The sequence below is a fragment of the Rhamphochromis sp. 'chilingali' genome (genome assembly GCF_963969265.1).
Source record: "Rhamphochromis sp. 'chilingali' genome assembly, chromosome: 6".
Taxonomy (NCBI): domain Eukaryota; kingdom Metazoa; phylum Chordata; class Actinopteri; order Cichliformes; family Cichlidae; genus Rhamphochromis; species Rhamphochromis sp. 'chilingali'.
The window spans coordinates 1522572-1539533 of record NC_137933.1 but is presented as its reverse complement, the minus strand read 5'-3'; the positions used below and the strand labels follow the sequence as shown (position 1 = coordinate 1539533).

At 41.8% G+C, this 16962-nt stretch overlaps 1 protein-coding gene across 1 annotated transcript in view; it reads left to right on the top strand.

Annotated features, from left to right (window-relative positions):
* Positions 1-16962, top strand: part of adamts17 (ADAM metallopeptidase with thrombospondin type 1 motif, 17) — a 100215-nt gene that overhangs the window by 24240 nt on the left and 59013 nt on the right. The window contains exons 4-6 of the mRNA XM_080884375.1: positions 2994-3172; positions 4064-4147; positions 11425-11582. Coding sequence (XP_080740501.1) covers positions 2994-3172; positions 4064-4147; positions 11425-11582 — 421 coding nt within the window. The remainder of the gene's footprint in view (positions 1-2993; positions 3173-4063; positions 4148-11424; positions 11583-16962) is intronic.

The window sequence follows — 16962 nt, the reverse complement described above, 5'->3', positions numbered from 1 at the left end:
ATCTACAGCATTGGTGTCAAACTCCAGTCCTTTAGGGCCAGTGTCCTGAAACTTACAAGTGTCCCTGCTACCACACACCTCAATAATATTAGTAGGTCATTTGCAAGACTCTATAGAACACTGTAGATCAGGGTGCTGAGGTGGCAATTCAACCACTGAATTCATGTTACAGCTGCTCATGAGTGAATGAACATGGTGCAATAAAAAGTACATTTTTCTAAACGCTTACATTATTCTCCAAGAAGGCTGGGTACTCAAGACCGGTTCCCCCGACCCAAAGGCGCTGGGAACAAACCTTCTCATCCACAGGGAGAAACCCCAATGTACAGGCAGCAGAGGGGATACTAGGATACCTACCCCAGCCTGCTGCCTCTCACCTAGGGCAACTGTAGACTGAGACAGAGTCCAGCCGCTCTCTCGGAGACTGGTTCCACAGCCTAAGTCATGCGTTGAGGTGAGCCAGACTATATCTAGCCGGTACCTCTCAACCTCACGCACTAACTCAGTAACCCTATCCTGGGCAGGGTGAATTGTTCCCTTGGTTGTATACTCGTAGGAGTCTTTTCGGTCTTTGTCTTATCCCTCACAAAGGACAAAATTGCAATGGGACACCCTACCAGGTGGGCAAAGGCCCCCCAACAACCTAGCCCCTGGGATCCCTGGGACACACAAACCCCTCCATCACAATAAGTGCTTAATAATAACAATTCCATGTATCCAAGTGGAACCTATTTAAACCAACGTGAAAAGTGATTCCTTTATTTGTGCTGTACTGGAGCAGAGCTAACATTTTAGCAGAATGCCATACATACATAGTGACATAGTGATGAGAATAACGGCATTATTAGTAACGCCGTTACTAATGCTGTAAATGTTTCAGCTTTCAGTAACTAGTAATCTAATTAATTACTATTTCTATCATTACAACGCTGTTACTCTTATTAACAAGGTGCAGATGCGTTACTACTGTTTTTTTTACTTTTTCAATACACTGTTGAAGCTGTCTTCAGCTTATTCAGAGTTAGGGGTTGAAACAATCGCACGTGTGCTGCTGATTGGCTGAGAAAGAAAAGTAATCATGTTAAACAAATCACATGACTTCTTTAAGGTGACATAGTAACAAGATGCTATGTCAGCCCAAGACAAGCCCGAGTCTCTATTTTTGTGTTAAAAGTGTGGACTTCAAACTATATACCTGTTTTTTAAATTGTGTTGATAGGCCACGTAAAACCAGTCATGATAAAAAATATATACCAGCGGTCCCAACCCCCGGGCCTCGGACCGGTACCGGTCCATGAGTCGTTTGGTGCCGGGCCGCGAGAGTTGAGGTTCAGGTGTGAAATGTGTGGTTTTCAGGGTTTTTATCGGTTTCCAGCGTTATTTTGTTATCGTTTTTATCATTAACTCGGTTTTCCTGGGTCTTTTCATGTGTGTTATGAATAAATTTTCTTTTTTTCGGTACCGGTACTAGTTTTATTTTGTTGTATTTATCCGCGACACCTTAAAGTCCGTGAAAATATTGTCGGGCATAAATCGGTCCGTGGCGCAAAAAAGGTTGGGGACCGCTGATATATACAATGTTTTTTCCTGAATACTATTGATGTGTTTACTGTGTAAGGATAGCGCTTGTGACCAAAAAAAAGAAGTACCATACTGACCAATCAAAAATGATTTGGCAACATGGCAGGAAGAGGGGAAAGTTCTAGGAGCAATGGCAGCGAGAGAGAGAGCAAAAGAAAGAGAGAGAGAGTTTTGAGATGTGAGATATTTGTGACCTTTAGCGTGTTTGGATTGTGTAGTTAGTGTGTAGTGTAGTCGATATTTTTTTGTGTGTGTGTCAGAACAATGAGGCGACTGCTGATTGTCACAGTTGCTGCCAAAAAGCCACCAAAGTCAGATTACAGTGTAAACGGTGTCTCCAGGTGGAAAACAGGAGTGATACACCTCCTGCTGTCAGGCCTGCAGGTACCACGCTTGTGATGAGGTCCACTATCTCATAGTGGACAGAAATTATTTTTTGGAGTGGCACAAATCATTTTGTGGCATCTTATTTGATGTAGAACAGCTGATTGTTCTGTAAATAGTTTGAAATAGTTATTTTAAAAATCCTTGGGTGCATTTTTAGGTGAATAGCTGCAAAAAACTTTGTTGTTTACAAAACTTGTTCATAACTTCTTAAAGTTTATAATTTATCTTTGCATTTCAAGTTAATGATTCATTAAACATGTTTGTGGTTCTTACAGTAAAAATATAACCTTTTTCTACTCTGATTTTATGTTTTTGGTCATTTTACGTACACCAATAGTTACTTTTCCTAGTAATTAGTTACTTTTATAATATTGTAACTGAGTTACTAACCCAGTTACTTTTTTGAAAAAGTAACTATTAACCAAAACTAATTACCTTTTCATAGTATTTTGCCCAACACTGATACATACATTCTTACATGCGTTCCCTCATCATTCATCCGCAGAATAAAATGAAACAGCAAATATAAAAGTCTAAATACAGTTGTGCTAAAAAGGATATTGCATTTGTCGTTAGGTAACAGCCATCGAGTGTAAGTGATATTGATTATTGTAATATGTTATGCTAGTGTTTTATTTACCTTATATTTTAAAAAGTTATCATTAAACTATTCACAATTAGAGGAATTTTGCAGATATTGAACATTTTAGCAGGCGTACAAATCTGTTGAACAGTTCTCCCAATTCTAGAAGTTTGGTCCAGGCAATATCAGGCTCTTTTTCTACAAAACACTACATCTCTTTATTATTATTGTTATTATTATTATTATTATTATTATTATTATAAATGATCAAAGTGTTCGTGTTTAAGTACGGCATCTTTTCAAATCAAAGACACTGAATCTAAGATAATTAAGTTTTAAAATGTTTATTTGGAAGTTTTTTCATAGGATGTAGTTATTTTTTAAATGGTTTGTACATACTTCTGGCGTACTGTTTTTAAATTTAGTCTTCCTTTTGTGGTAGGAAGGAAGAAAGAAAGCAGTTCAAGAGTTCAAGAGAATGAGGAGGGTCGTGGGAAGAGAGATGCCATACGCCTGCACGAAGTCTACACTCTGGAGACAGTGGTGGTAGCAGATTCGGACATGGTCCAGTACCATGGTGGTGAGGCAGCACAGAGGTTCCTATTGACTGTTATGAATATGGTAAGATTTTTAGAATCAAACGCTGTTTTTGACTTCCCTCACTTGAGTTTAAGTCAAACCGAAACTGTTTATTCAAATACATATAAGTGTTTATTTAAATACAGAGACTGATGCATTTCTAAACCAGTAAAAATGTTGAAAGAAGTTACTCTGTATTTAATATGTGAGCATTTAAGTCAACTTCATTAAAAAACCATCACATGGTAGCAGTAGGAATAACTTTTTTAGTGTTTGCCAGTATAACTGTCTTAAAGTTATACTGAAATTTGCAATTTCAGCCTTCTTGTGTACTGTTTGGTCTCATACTTACAATACTACCTCGGAAACCCAGTGCACTTTAAATACAGATCGATTTTCCTAAATTCTTATACAATTTTGTTGCAGAGGGACTGAAGCCTATCACATTATCATCAGGCGACTTTACACACTCGAGTGTGTTACCCTTATACTCACAACATTAATGCAGGCAACTACACTCTCTTACACTTAGAGCCAATTTAGAATCACCAGTTAACATGACAAGCTAGTTGTGTGTTTGCACCACTGCACAATAATGCTGCTCATAACCAAATTAACAAACCCCAAACCTTTTAAAATACATAACCAGTTAATATCTGTTTAGGCTATGTTAGGTAGAGTTGTTTAATTTATGTCTATAGAAAAGTGTGATGTTGATGTCAACTATCTAATCCAAGTGGATTAAAATATTCATTTGCAATAGTCAGTTTGTTTATTTGCATTAGCAGGTTATCCATCCATTCATGCATTATTTCTAATGGATGTTATCAGAAAATTGTCCCATAAATTTTGACATTCACTCAAGTATGTTGATGATTTTTTTCCTTTATATGACCTTTCACATGGTTCAGTTGTACTAATTCTTTCTTTCAGGTCTACAATATGTTTCATCACCCAAGTCTCAGAGTTAGACTAGACATTCGAGTCACCAAGCTGATGCTGCTTTACAACCGCCCAGTAAGTCTGACATTTCGCCTTCTTTGACCCACATTAAAATTGCTTTCAACCCTAACAACCTGAGTTTCATAGGTTTGTGAGATTACCTCTCTCTGAGGTGTGTGTGTGTGTGTGTGTGTGCGCGCGTGCGCGCGTGCGTGCGTGTGTGTGCGCGCGTGCGTGCGTGCCTGTGTGTGTGTGTGTGTGTGTGTGTGTGCGCGCGTGCGTGCGTGCGTGTGTGTGTGTGTGTGTGTGCGCGCGTGCGTGCGTGCGTGTGTGTGTGTGCGTGCGTGCGTGCGTGCGTGTGTGTGTGTGTGTGTGTGTGCGTGCGTGCGTGCGTGTGTGTGTGTGTGCGCGCGTGCGTGCGTGCGTGCGTGTGTGTGTGTGTGTGTGTGTGCGTGCGTGCGTGCGTGCGTGTGTGTGTGCGCGCGTGCGTGCGTGTATGTGTGTGCGTGCGTGCGTGTGTGTGCGCGCGTGCGTGCGTGCGTGCGTGCGTGTGTGTGTGTGTGTGTGTGTGTGTGTGTGTGAGAAAAGAAATTAAAAAATCCCCTTTTTCTCTTTCAAAACAATCTGCCAAACTTTACAGGCTTTTTTCTAAATTTCATCTATGCAAAGATTTATTCTCAAGGTGTGCCTTGTGTGCATCCTTTCAGTGTGTTAAAATTGCTTTATGATGACATTTCTTTCACTTTTATAACCTTGTTTTCTTAAAATGTGGTGTACTATGTATACAATTCAATGATTACATATAGTGTAACTCACTATCTTTGATTCCAGTTCGCACAAAGACAACAAATGTCAGCAAAATTATTTATTTTACACATGTTGGGATGTTGTATTTGTTTTAAATGTTATGTACTTATGTGGTATGTAGCTTTTGTTGCCATGATGCCAGGTCTCTCTTGGAAATGAGATTTTTAATCTCAATGAGATTTTTACCTGGATAAATAAAGGACTAATAAAAAAGCACACATACTGTAGTCCAGCGGGTGTGTTGGTTGGTTGTTTGCTGCTAATAGACGTACATTAGTTTATGTAAGCTAATTAATAACCAAAGCCAAAACTAAATGGAATATAAAGAGAATAAAACTATAATTCGGTTTCGGGGGTCACTTTGGTATTCCCCCTGGCTGCAACAACAAGTTTCATGTTAACAAATGAAGAATATGCCGTCCACTTTCAGTTCTGTCCAAGTGGGTCTTCCGTTGTTTGGCTAGTGTTAGAATTTATTTTTATCTTTAAGGCTATATACCTCATAATTTGCATCACACATATGGTTTATCCTTTACTGCACAAATGTATGTAATATCAGGTAGTTTTGAATGCAGACTGTTACACTATGACCCCCTGTCAGGTATGTGGGTGAGGGTTGTGATACATACAAGAAAACAGGGCCATAAATTCTGGTGTTTGGGAATGCATTCCTCCCACCTTCTACAGGCCTGACCAGAGGACAAGAGGCAGTTGCCATGGTGATGGCATTGTTGCATGCAAAAGTTTCATCTCTATAAAAGGAGATGTTCAGAAATGTGTAGAAGTTGAAACGTGAGCCGTACATGAGGTCTAAAGGCTTTCCTCCAACTTTTGACCAATCATCTTAACATACATACAGATAAGATAAGATAAGAACTTTATTTATCCTGAGGGAAATTATTTTGTCTGCCTAGGTGTACCAGCCTTTTGTCTCTGAGCCAGAGAGATGGAGGTCCATGGCGGCATGTAAAAGTAATCTGAAATCCGTTTGATAATAAATTGGGAAAACTTGTAATTTGAGCATATTTGTTTTCTCTCTCATAAAAAAACAGACAATTCTGCACCCAACATGGGGCTTGATTGAGTTGAGGAGAAGATCACCATTGGCGAGCAGAATCGGAGCGATGTTGATTTGAGCCTCACCAGATATTCTGAACCGAGCCTAGCTGGTTGCTCGTGAAAGAAAATGGGCCTAATGAAAAGGTAGGCAGGATTGCTGTTATTGAAGCATAGTTTTAACACTAGTGGCATTGAAATGGAAAAATCTACCTGTTAGCTGTAATGCTCAGGTTTGTAAAGCACTCTCCTCCACAGTGTAAATAAGTATAGCGTTGAGCAGAATCTTTTTGAGTCCCCAGACCAACAACCTGGTGTCTGACACTCTAAATTTAGTAAAAAGGGGTCACTCGCTCACATTTGGGCTTTGCTTTTCTTCACTTCTAATATGAAGTAATCCATTCAGGGACATGACTTGAGGGATAAAAAAGGTCTTTAAAAAAGTCGTGGCATCTTTTCCTCTGAGTCTGTTTTTTGTTTTGCTTTTTTCATCGCATACATCAACGTCTTTTCTTTCCCAATCCTGCTTCAGTAAGAAACATAGTTATGTTTGTGGTGTGATTTGCATGTAGTAAGCTGTTATGTTGTTGTGTTTAAGATTATTGTATTGCATAAAATACTGCTTATGGCATCAGCTCAGTACACGCGACCAGACCAGAGTCTCCAGCTTGTCGGTCCCACGAACCACCTGATTCAAACAGGCTCTCGTCCACACAGTGCTCATTTATAAAGTGCTTTACAAACCTAAATATTACAGCTAACAGGTGGATTTCCCTGTGTCTGTGTAGGTAGTCAAACATCAAAGAAGCACTTACTGCTAAAGAGACAGACTGAAATCATTGGTTTCTTAACATAAAACTCATTGTTGCAGCCAGGAGCAGTGGAAACGTGACCTCCTTAGACTGCTTTTTTAGTTTTAGTGTCCTTATTTTTCCCCTGAGTTGTTGGTGCTTTTGTTAGTTAACTAATATGAACTAATGTTTGTCAGTTGAACCCAATCAATCAACCACCCAACCCAGTGACATCACATCGTGTACTGGCATAAGATAGTGCTAAGCATGTTCTTAAAAACCTTAAAAAGTAAGTACTTAAAGTTAAAGTGAAAATGAAACACTACATTTATAAAAGTCTAAGGAGCTTGCAAAGAAAAGCGTCTGGACTTCTTTAAGTTGCTTGAAGACGTTTCACCTCTCATCCGAGAAGCTTCTTCAGTTCTAAGGTCAAATGGTGGAGAGTCCCAGATATAAACCTAGTGGGAGTGACCCCCCACAGAGGGACAAAAGGACCCCTGATGATCCTCTAATCGCCTGAGCCAAGGTGGGAAACTGGCCGTGGGTCCCAATCAGCCAGAGTTTCGGGTGTGTTCATTGTGAAACCTGGCCCCACCTTATCATGTGAATTCCTGAGGTCAGATGGCCCAGGATGTGAGTGGGCGCTAAGGCGTCTGGGAAGGATCTCAAAACTGGATTATAGATGGCAGAGAGTTGGTGTCGTAAGCCCCGCCTCTGTTCAAAGATGGTCGCTCACAGTGGACATAGATGCTTCTTTCACTCCTCTTTCAAAGCATCTGTCCTCTCTGTCCAAAATGTGAACGTTGGCATCCTCAAAGAGTGACCTTTGACCTTTAGATGCAGATGGACTGCTGAGTCTTGTCCTGTGGAGGTGGCTCTTCTGTGTTGTGCCATGCGCTTGTGAAGTGGCTGTTTGGTCTCTCCAATGTAGAGGTCTGAGCATTCCTCGCTGCACTGTACAGCATACACCACATTGTTAAGTTTGTGTTTTGGCGTTTTGTCTTTTGGGTGAACCAGTTTGTGTCTGAGCGTGTTGCTGGTTCTGAAATGCACCGGGATGTCATGCTTGGAGAAAACTCTCCTGAGTTTCTCTGATACACCGGCTACATAGGGGCAATGTTGACAATGTTGTCACTTGCATACCCACCACGGAGGCCGTGGAGACTGTCAGAAAACGACTACAAGAAGACAGCTCCTTGGAGGACAGGACCAACTTCACACCCGATCAGACCTGCACACTGTTAGACCTCTGCCTCACCACTACATATTTCAAATACAACGAAGGCTTTTACAGACAAAAACATGGCTGTGCCATGGACTCCCCCGTGTCACCTATTGTAGCCAACCTTTACATGGAGGAAGTGGAGAGAAAGGCTCTTGGCTCTTTCAAAGGAAGAGTACCCAGCCACTGGTACAGATATGTGGACGACACCTGGGTCAAAATCAAGACACAAGAAGTGGAATCCTTCACTGCGCACATTAACGCTGTGGATAAGAACATCAAGTTCACCAGGGAAGACACAAAGGACGACTGTCTGCCTTTCCTGGACTGCGCTGTGCACATTGAAGAGAACGGCAACCTCAACATCGAAGTTTACCGGAAGCCCCCACACACGGACCAGTACCTCCTCTTTGACTCCCATCACCCTCTGGAACACAAACTTGGAGTAATCAGGACCCTACACCACCGGGCACAACATGTTCCCTCTAAGCCTGAAGGGAAAAAGAAGGAACACACACATGTAAAGGAAGCACTCAAAACGTGCGGCTATCCTAAATGGGCGTTCTTAAAGTCAGCAAAGAGGCACAGAAAAGAAGACCAGACACCAGCGAGGGAGGATAAGAAGGACAGACGCAACAACATTGTCATCCCCTATGTAGCCGGTGTATCAGAGAAACTCAGGAGAGTTTTCTCCAAGCATGACATCCCGGTGTATTTCAGACCCAGCAACACGCTCAGACAGAAACTGGTTCACCCGAAAGACAAAACGCCAAAACACAAACTTAACAATGTGGTGTTTGCTGTACAGTGCAGCGAGGAATGCTCAGACCTCTACATTGGAGAGACCAAACAGCCACTTCACAAGCACATGGCACAACACAGAAGAGCCACCTCCACAGGACAAGACTCAGCAGTCCATCTGCATCTAAAGGTCAAAGGTCACTCTTTGAGGATGCCAATGTTCACATTTTGGACAGAGAGGACAGATGGTTTGAAAGAGGAGTGAAAGAAGCCATCTATGTGCACTGTGAGCGACCATCTTTGAACAGAGGCGGGGGTTTACGACACCAACTCTCTGCCATCTATAATCCAGTTTTGAGATCCTCCCCAGACGCCTTAACGCCCACTCACATCCTGGGCCATCTGACCTCAGGAATTCGCATGATAAGGTGGGGCCAGGTTTCACAATGAACACACCCGAAACTCTGGCTGATTGGGACCCACGGCCAGTTTCCCACCTTGGCTCAGGCGATTAGAGGATCATCAGGGGTCCTTTTGTCCCTCTGTGGGGGGAAACTCCCACTAGGTTTATATCTGGGACTCTCCACCATTTGACCTTAGAACTGAAGAAGCTTCTCGGATGAGAGGTGAAACGTCTTCAAGCAACTTAAAGAAGTCCAGACGCTTTTCTTTGCAAGCTCCTTTGACTACGATGACCTGGATGACTGAGAACCTTCACAGACATACATTTATAAAAGCCAGTTTAAACCATGCTCGAGCATTGTTAAATACTGTCTGTGAAGCTGAATGTAAGAAATAAGTGCTTAAAATTTAAGTTTAAAAAACATGTTTAGCGCCGTCTTCTGTCATTACAGAATGTTATGTCATGAGGTTGGTTGGTTTGCTGTTTTACATTGGTTTATGTTAGTAAGCTAGAGACAGAATTCACTATGACCATATGCTGTGGAGCCTCTTCTTGTTGTTTAGACATTTTACCTGGATCCCTGTTTAAAGATGTTTTTCGGTCCATCTGTTCTTGTACGCACATGGCTAATCCCTCTCTGGCCTCTGGTTAAGTCCGGTTTACTTCAAGAATGCTGTTATTCACCCTATACTAAAAAAAAGCCCAAACTTGACCCTTCTATTGGTCAGCTATAGACCAATCTCTAAATTACCATTTCTTACCAAGATTATTGATAAGCTAAGCTAACTGCTGCTTTAGATAAATACAGCATTCTTGATAAATTTCAATCTGAGTTCTGTAAAGGACATTCAAAGGAGAGAGCTCTTGTCAGAGTGTCTAGTGACACAGGAAATTGTTCTGTTCTCAACCACTGTATCAACCAAGCGAGATCTGGTGATACAGTGATCACCAGATCTTGACAGGTTGAGGTATTGGGCCAGTGTATCAGGATCTGCCTTACAACTGTTTACTTCATATCTTTCTGATTGTTCTCTTTGTGTGGCTGCTTCCAATTATAGATCTTCCTTAAGCCATCTTAATTTTGGTGTACCTCAGGGTTCTTTTTTGGGGACCTTACTATTTCTGGTTTACATGATCCCTCTTCAACACATTTTGAGTAGAGGTCTCATATACCTGCTACACAGATGATATTCATTTATACATCCATTTTAAGCCTAATGAGGTATTGAATCTGCATGTCTTACACAAGTGCTTAGGGTTTGTAAAAGTCTGGATGGCTAGAACTTTTCTTCAACTTAATCAGGAAAAGCTGAAATTCCTGATTGTGCTCCAGAAGAGCGTAAATTTCAATAATGGAAACTCTTGGTCCGTTAGCCTCTTATGCCAAGTCTTCCATCAGAAACATCGGGGCAAATTTTGAGTCTGGTTTTCCCTCAGATGTTCATGTTCATACTCTGGTTAATTCATGTTTATATTAGTTACAAAATATTGTTAAGCTAAGTAATATTATCCCGCAAACAGACTTGGAAACTGTTATTCATGCTTTTGTTTCTTCAAGATTGGATTACTGTACTGTAAAGCGCTATACAAATACAGGCCATTTACCATTTACCATTCATCATTCACCTGCCTAAACAAAGCATCATTAGACCATCTGCAGATCCAATGAAATTCAGCAGCGAATGAGAAACAAAGTAATTAAGATCTCTTAGTCTGGGAAAGGCTATAAAGTCAAAACATAGAACAGTAATGAACCTTCTCAGGAGTGGCTGGCAGAGCAAAATTACCAGAGTAGTGCAGCGGTGACTTATCCAAGAGGCTACAAAAGACCCCAGAACAATATCCAAAGAACTGCAGCCCTCACTTGCCTCAGTTAAGGTTAGTGTTTATGACTCCATCATAAGAAAGAGACTGAGCAACAATGGAGGTCTAAAATGAAAAAGGAACATAAAGGCTTGTCTCAATTTTGCCGGAAAACATCTTGACGATCCCCTAAACTTTTTTGGAAATACTCTGTGGACTGATAAGATAAAAATTTAACTTTTTGGAAGATGTGTGTCCCTTCTAAAACATCATGGTTATGCAGGGAAGATCCCCAAACAAGTGATCCAAGGAAGCTTCCTTACACCAGACGGACTCACATGCTGTTTTATCCTCCTCACTGGCCATTGGGTTTTTGAGTAGGTTATCAAAGCACCTATTGGCTTCGCCTTCAGCCATTTTGTTGTGTCAAACCAACTAGCCTAATGACATAATGTTCATTGTGCATAAGTCCCAATTTTTTTTTTCATTATTATCAGAATTAAATTAATTTAGTGTCTTTGTTCTCCAGGAAAAGCTAAAGGTGGGCCATCATGGAGAAAGATCTCTGGAGAGCTTCTGTCACTGGCAGCATCAAGAATTTGGTGGGCCTTGGTACCTTGGTACCAACCATGTTCCCGGTGGAAGAGATGATATCCCTCCAGTGGACAGTGCTGTATTGGTCACCAGGTATGCAGCTATGAACTGTTTTAAAGCTTCTTAGAACTTCACTGTGAGGAAGAGAGCTGCCATGTTATTGAGTCTGACTGTTGTTCCCCGTCAGAGCAAAAACCTGAGCATTATATAAATGTGACTCCGCAGTTCCCCCACTCCCCAGGCCAGACCAGTGCCATAGAAGATGGTGAATAGAAAACTCTGTCTTGTTCTATTAGGGTCCAATCATGTGCTGCCTGATACTTATAGGCAAATACACCAATGTCTTGGCAGCATTTATGTTTGTTTGCTCAGAGATGTGTGAGGTGCAGAATGATAAATACTGAATAACTCCCACTGAGGTGGGGTGAGACAGACAGTGAAGAAGCACGTGCTGTCTTGCCAGTACATGCAGTCAGCAGTGATGACATAATTAAACACTTTTAACCACTGGGTTTCAAATCTTATGTCAGGACCTGCAGAGATGCAATACAATTCAAGTTTGTTGGTAGCATAAAATCAACTTCTGTGAGAGATGCTGAGACATGCTTATGAGCCTTCTGAAGAACAGCTGCACAAAGAGTGTGATTACCGGCAGCCATTCATATATATACTGGTCCTCAATCATGTCGAAGTTTGAGATGTGACAATGTTTTCTGTTTTTATAACCCTTAATGCCATGAGGTGTAAAATAAGACATCAATCTCTGCACAGAACACATGAAATGGCCTTTCAGAGCAGGTTGCTCAGGAATGTCAGCTGCTCTGATGATGAGTGCGTGGCACCAGAATCTATCCTACATTCAATATCTTTGCCGGTAATAATCAAAGTATAAGTGAGAAAAGCTTCGTGTGAGTATTTTACATTTAGAGCAGAATCCTTCTGCTCTAAATGTTTAATTGTTGTCTGTATCAGTGTAGGTGTCACTTCTGATACCAAGTTGTTGTGGAAATTGAGTGCATTAAAGAGGAGGTTTTATTCTTGCAAGAAGGAGTTCAGTCAGCACAAGGCACTTTGGCGTTGTAGTGAAGAATTCAACTGAACAAAGGAACCGGGCTCTACTTATATAGGGTCCCCCCTAAATCTTTATTACCCTAGTGCCTGTCAGAACGTAACTGCCCAGAGGCAGGAAGCAGGATATCGCTTCATTAAAAGAGATCCCATATACTTGCACTTCTCCGATCGACAGGGTCAAGCATAATGTTGGCACAGGAGAAAGAAAGCTGCATCTTAGTATACAAGCAACAAAATAATCTTCTAGAGTCGTAACATTGATGAATAAGCAGTTCATTTACACAGCCGTCATGTTTGCTTTGTCCACAGTGCTGCAGTTAACTACATAAATATACAGCACAGACACATACAACCATACAACGTAGACACACTCATGTCTGATTACACCTTCCTTTCACCAGTAAACCATGCACATTCTCGCTTAGACCGTTTTTAAGTTAGCAGCTCCATTATGAAGGATATCACAGACACTCATATTCATTTGATCAACATCAGTGGTGCCAGCGTCTGCCTCTCTAACACAAGAAACAGTCACACCACCCATTAAAAATGGAAGACTAGGGCTGGGCGATATGACCCAAAATTCATATCTCGATATTTTTTAGCTGGATGGCGATATAAGATATATATCTTGATATTTTTTTTTAAAAGCCATAAGTTAAGAACAAAAAGAGAGTTCTTAGTCACACTGTGTCCCAGATGTCACACGGGCATTTTCTTTACATACAGCGTAGATGTACATGAAGAAATTACTCAAAAATAAATTATCAGCATTTATTTTTTTTTATGATTAATATTTTATTGTACTTTTTAGAACACTACAGTCCACTGCGGAGACAGATTACATCGCATAAAAAAAACATCAGCATAGCAGCAGAACAGTAGAGAATACCAAACCAAAATGAGGGGGGGGGGCAAACAAAGCAAGAGATAAACAAAAGCATGGAAAGAAAAACAAAAACAACAACAAACAAAAAAGGAAAAAAGAAAAAAAAGAAACAAAAACAGCCAGCCTTTGACTATGTGGGTCTTACTGCATGCCACACTCTGACATCCCTGAGAGTGCTTCATCAGAATTCCAATGACTATCCCACTCTAAGTTCTAGTCTGTTCGTTTTATTCTGGACAGATATGGATCCCACTTCAGATGGAAACTCTCCACTTTATTCAGGAGCCTGTATGAGAGTTGTTCTAGTGCAGCGAGTCTCCCTAGTTGAATATGCCATACAGAGACAGGTGGGGTGGAGGGGGCCTTCCACTGGGAGATAATGAGTTTACGCCCCAGCATCAATGCAGTCTGTACCCACTCAGCAGCCTTAGGTGGAGCATAGTTAAGGAGTGATGGGTCTCCCAACACAAATAGTCTTGGTGAAAAAGGAATATCCCATCGTATGGTTGATTTGATAAAGTCATGTATCTCAGTCCAAAAGATTTGGGTTTTAGGACAGCTCCAAATCATATGGGTCAATGTGCCTACCCCAGTCTGACATCTCCAGCATTCAGGGGACTGAATGAGGTTCGCCCTATACAGTCTGTGTGGCGACCAGTAAATTCGGTGTAGTAATTTGAATTGGATTAGTCTCGTTCTAAGTTCCCTGGACACCTTTTTACTATTCTGCAACATTGCAGTCCATTCCTGATCTGTAAAAGCCACACCAAGGTCAGATTCCCAAGCTAACCGGAGGGCAGGTAGTCCTTTACTCGTGCCCGTAACAAGCATTGAGTAATATTTAGAGACTTCACGACCCCCCCCAAAGATTTTTTTGATGTAGCTGAGATATTCAATATTTGGAGGTGGTGTGGAGGAGGAACCAAAGGTTTTGAGCAATAAGTGCCGGAGCTGCAAGTACCTCCAAAACTGACTTTGTGGCAACTGAAACTGTGCTTTAAGGTCGTTGAAGGACTTGAGAATCCTCCCCTGATACAGGTCTCCGAGAACAAGTATCCCTCTCTGGACCCACAGTCTCCAGAAAAACGGCGATTTATTAATGCAGAGTTTGGGATTGAGCCATATGGAAGCCTCAGTGTGAAGGTGGGAGTTAAAATTTAGTAGCAAGGCCACCTTCTTCCAGACCGTCTGCAGGAAAGAAAGAATGGGGTGGGTTTGTATATCTGGTGGGAGCTTGGTGGTTAAAATGTGCATCGGAGGGAGTGGTGAGCACAAAGTACTCTCCAGACTAAGCCATGGGGGGGCTCGTTCTGGAGGGAGAGCCCAGTGAACCATGTGTCTCAGACTGAAAGCATAATGGTAAAATAGTAGATTTGGGACCCCCAGGCCACCCGACTCCACTGGTTGCTGTAGCTTTTTAAGCTTTATTCTAGGGCGTCTGTTATTCCATATGAATTGGTTGCATAATCTGTCAAATTGATGGAAATATTTTGATGGGATTTTTAGCGGGAGTGTTTGTAGTAGGTAATTAAATTTTGGAGCACAATTCATTTTGATGATGTTAACTTTACCCCAAAGGGTGAGGAACAAAGGGGACCATCTAATTATGTCGGTTCTGAACTTGTCCAATAGAGGTTCAAAATTAGCCTGGACTATGTTGTGTAACAAACGGGGGAATGTAATGCCTAAGTATTTAATACCAGTCTGAGGCCAGCTGAAATCCCCTGGCTGGAACAGGGTTTTGGGGCAGAAGGCTGTCAGAGGGAGCGCTTCAGACTTTGACCAATTTACTCTATATCCTGATATATTAGAGAACTGGTTAATAATTCTCAAGAGAGCAGGTAGAGATCGTTCTGGCTGTGATATTAGGACCAGGGCGTCATCAGCATAGAGCATCAATTTGTGGTTATTATTGTGGACCTGGATACCTGGAAAATCAGGGTCTCTACGTATTGTCGCTGCCAGAGGCTCTAAAGCTAAAGCAAAAAGCAGAGGACTCAGTGGGCAGCCCTGTCTTGTACCCCTGTGGAGGTCGAAGGACTGTGATATAATACGGTTCGTTAGTATTGATGCTCTCGGATTGTTGTAGAGAAGTTTGACCCACCTTATGAATTTTGGGCCAAAGCCAAATGCTTCCATTACACAAAATAGAAAACGCCACTCCACCCTGTCAAATGCTTTCTCTGCATCTAGGGAGAGGGCTATAGCTGGAGAAAAGTCCCCCGTAGGGGATTTATTCTGGGTTGCCCACATAATATCAATTAGGCGTCTAATATTATCGGCAGAGCTGTGGTCCGAATAAAGCCAACTTGGTCGGGGTGTATTAAGTAAGTCATGACCTTATCTAATCTGGTTGCTAGTAACTTGGCTAAAATTTTGCAATCACAATTGATCAAGCTTATTGGCCTGTAACTCTTACAGTCAAGCGGGTCTTTGTTTTTCTTTAAGACAAGGGAAATAAGTGCCTCTGACAGTGTTGGTGGCAGGCTGCCCTTATCCAGGGCTTCCTCAAACATTTGCAGGAGTAAAGGGGAGAGCTCCTCTGCAAAGTTCCTGTAAAACTCTGCTGTAAACCCATCCAACCCAGGGGCCTTGTCAATTGGGAGATTTTTGATTACCCTTAAGATCTCTTCCTTTGAAATTGGGGCGTCCAGGGAGTCCACCTGTGTCCTAGAGAGAGTTGGGAGGTTGAGGGGGGGAGAGAAAACTGTTAATTTCCTGAGAGTTTGCTTGTATTTCTGAGGAGTAGAGTTGCATATAGAAATCTCTGAAGGCTTCATTCACTTCAGAGGGTTTTGACACCATAGTGCCATCCTGTGCTCTAATTGCTGCTATGATAGTCTGAGCTTCTTTTTGTTTAATATATCTTGCAAGCAGTTTGCCAGGTTTATCTCCATCTTCGAAGTATTTCTGCCTAGCCCGAAATAGAGAAAACTCCAAATTATCAGCATTTATTAAATAATCATGGTCCATAAATAAAAGAAAACAATGTTGTTTTTGTGCATAACAAAAAGCTCACAATTGTGCAGTCAAAATGTAAACTAATAGACGCTGAGCGTAATAACAAAGAGACAGATTTCACAGCTGCACCACGTCTCTTACAGGTGCCATTTGTGGTCCTTATACACACAGTACGGTAATATTACGTTGAAGCACAGTACGTATCACTCCGCGAGGCTCCTCCTCGGTAGCCGTAATCCTCCGACAATCCATCAAGCGGTGCAGCTCCGTAGCTTAGCAAAGTCATATTAAAACATTTTTTGACAGATTGCTGAGCGCTGTGTACCACATAAAATCGGTTCGCGGTCAGTAAGCACATACATAAGGCGCACTGTCGAGTTTTGAGAAAATGAAAGGATTTTAGGCCGTACAGTCGTTAGCGCGGTTAGCTCGTTAGCGCGGTTAGCTCGCTAACACGTTGACGCCGTCCAGCCCCACGCACGGGGCGATCCGCGGTAACTCGCTAACGGAGATTTTCCGCTTTCATCTTGTCATTGCCTGCAGGTGAAGCTA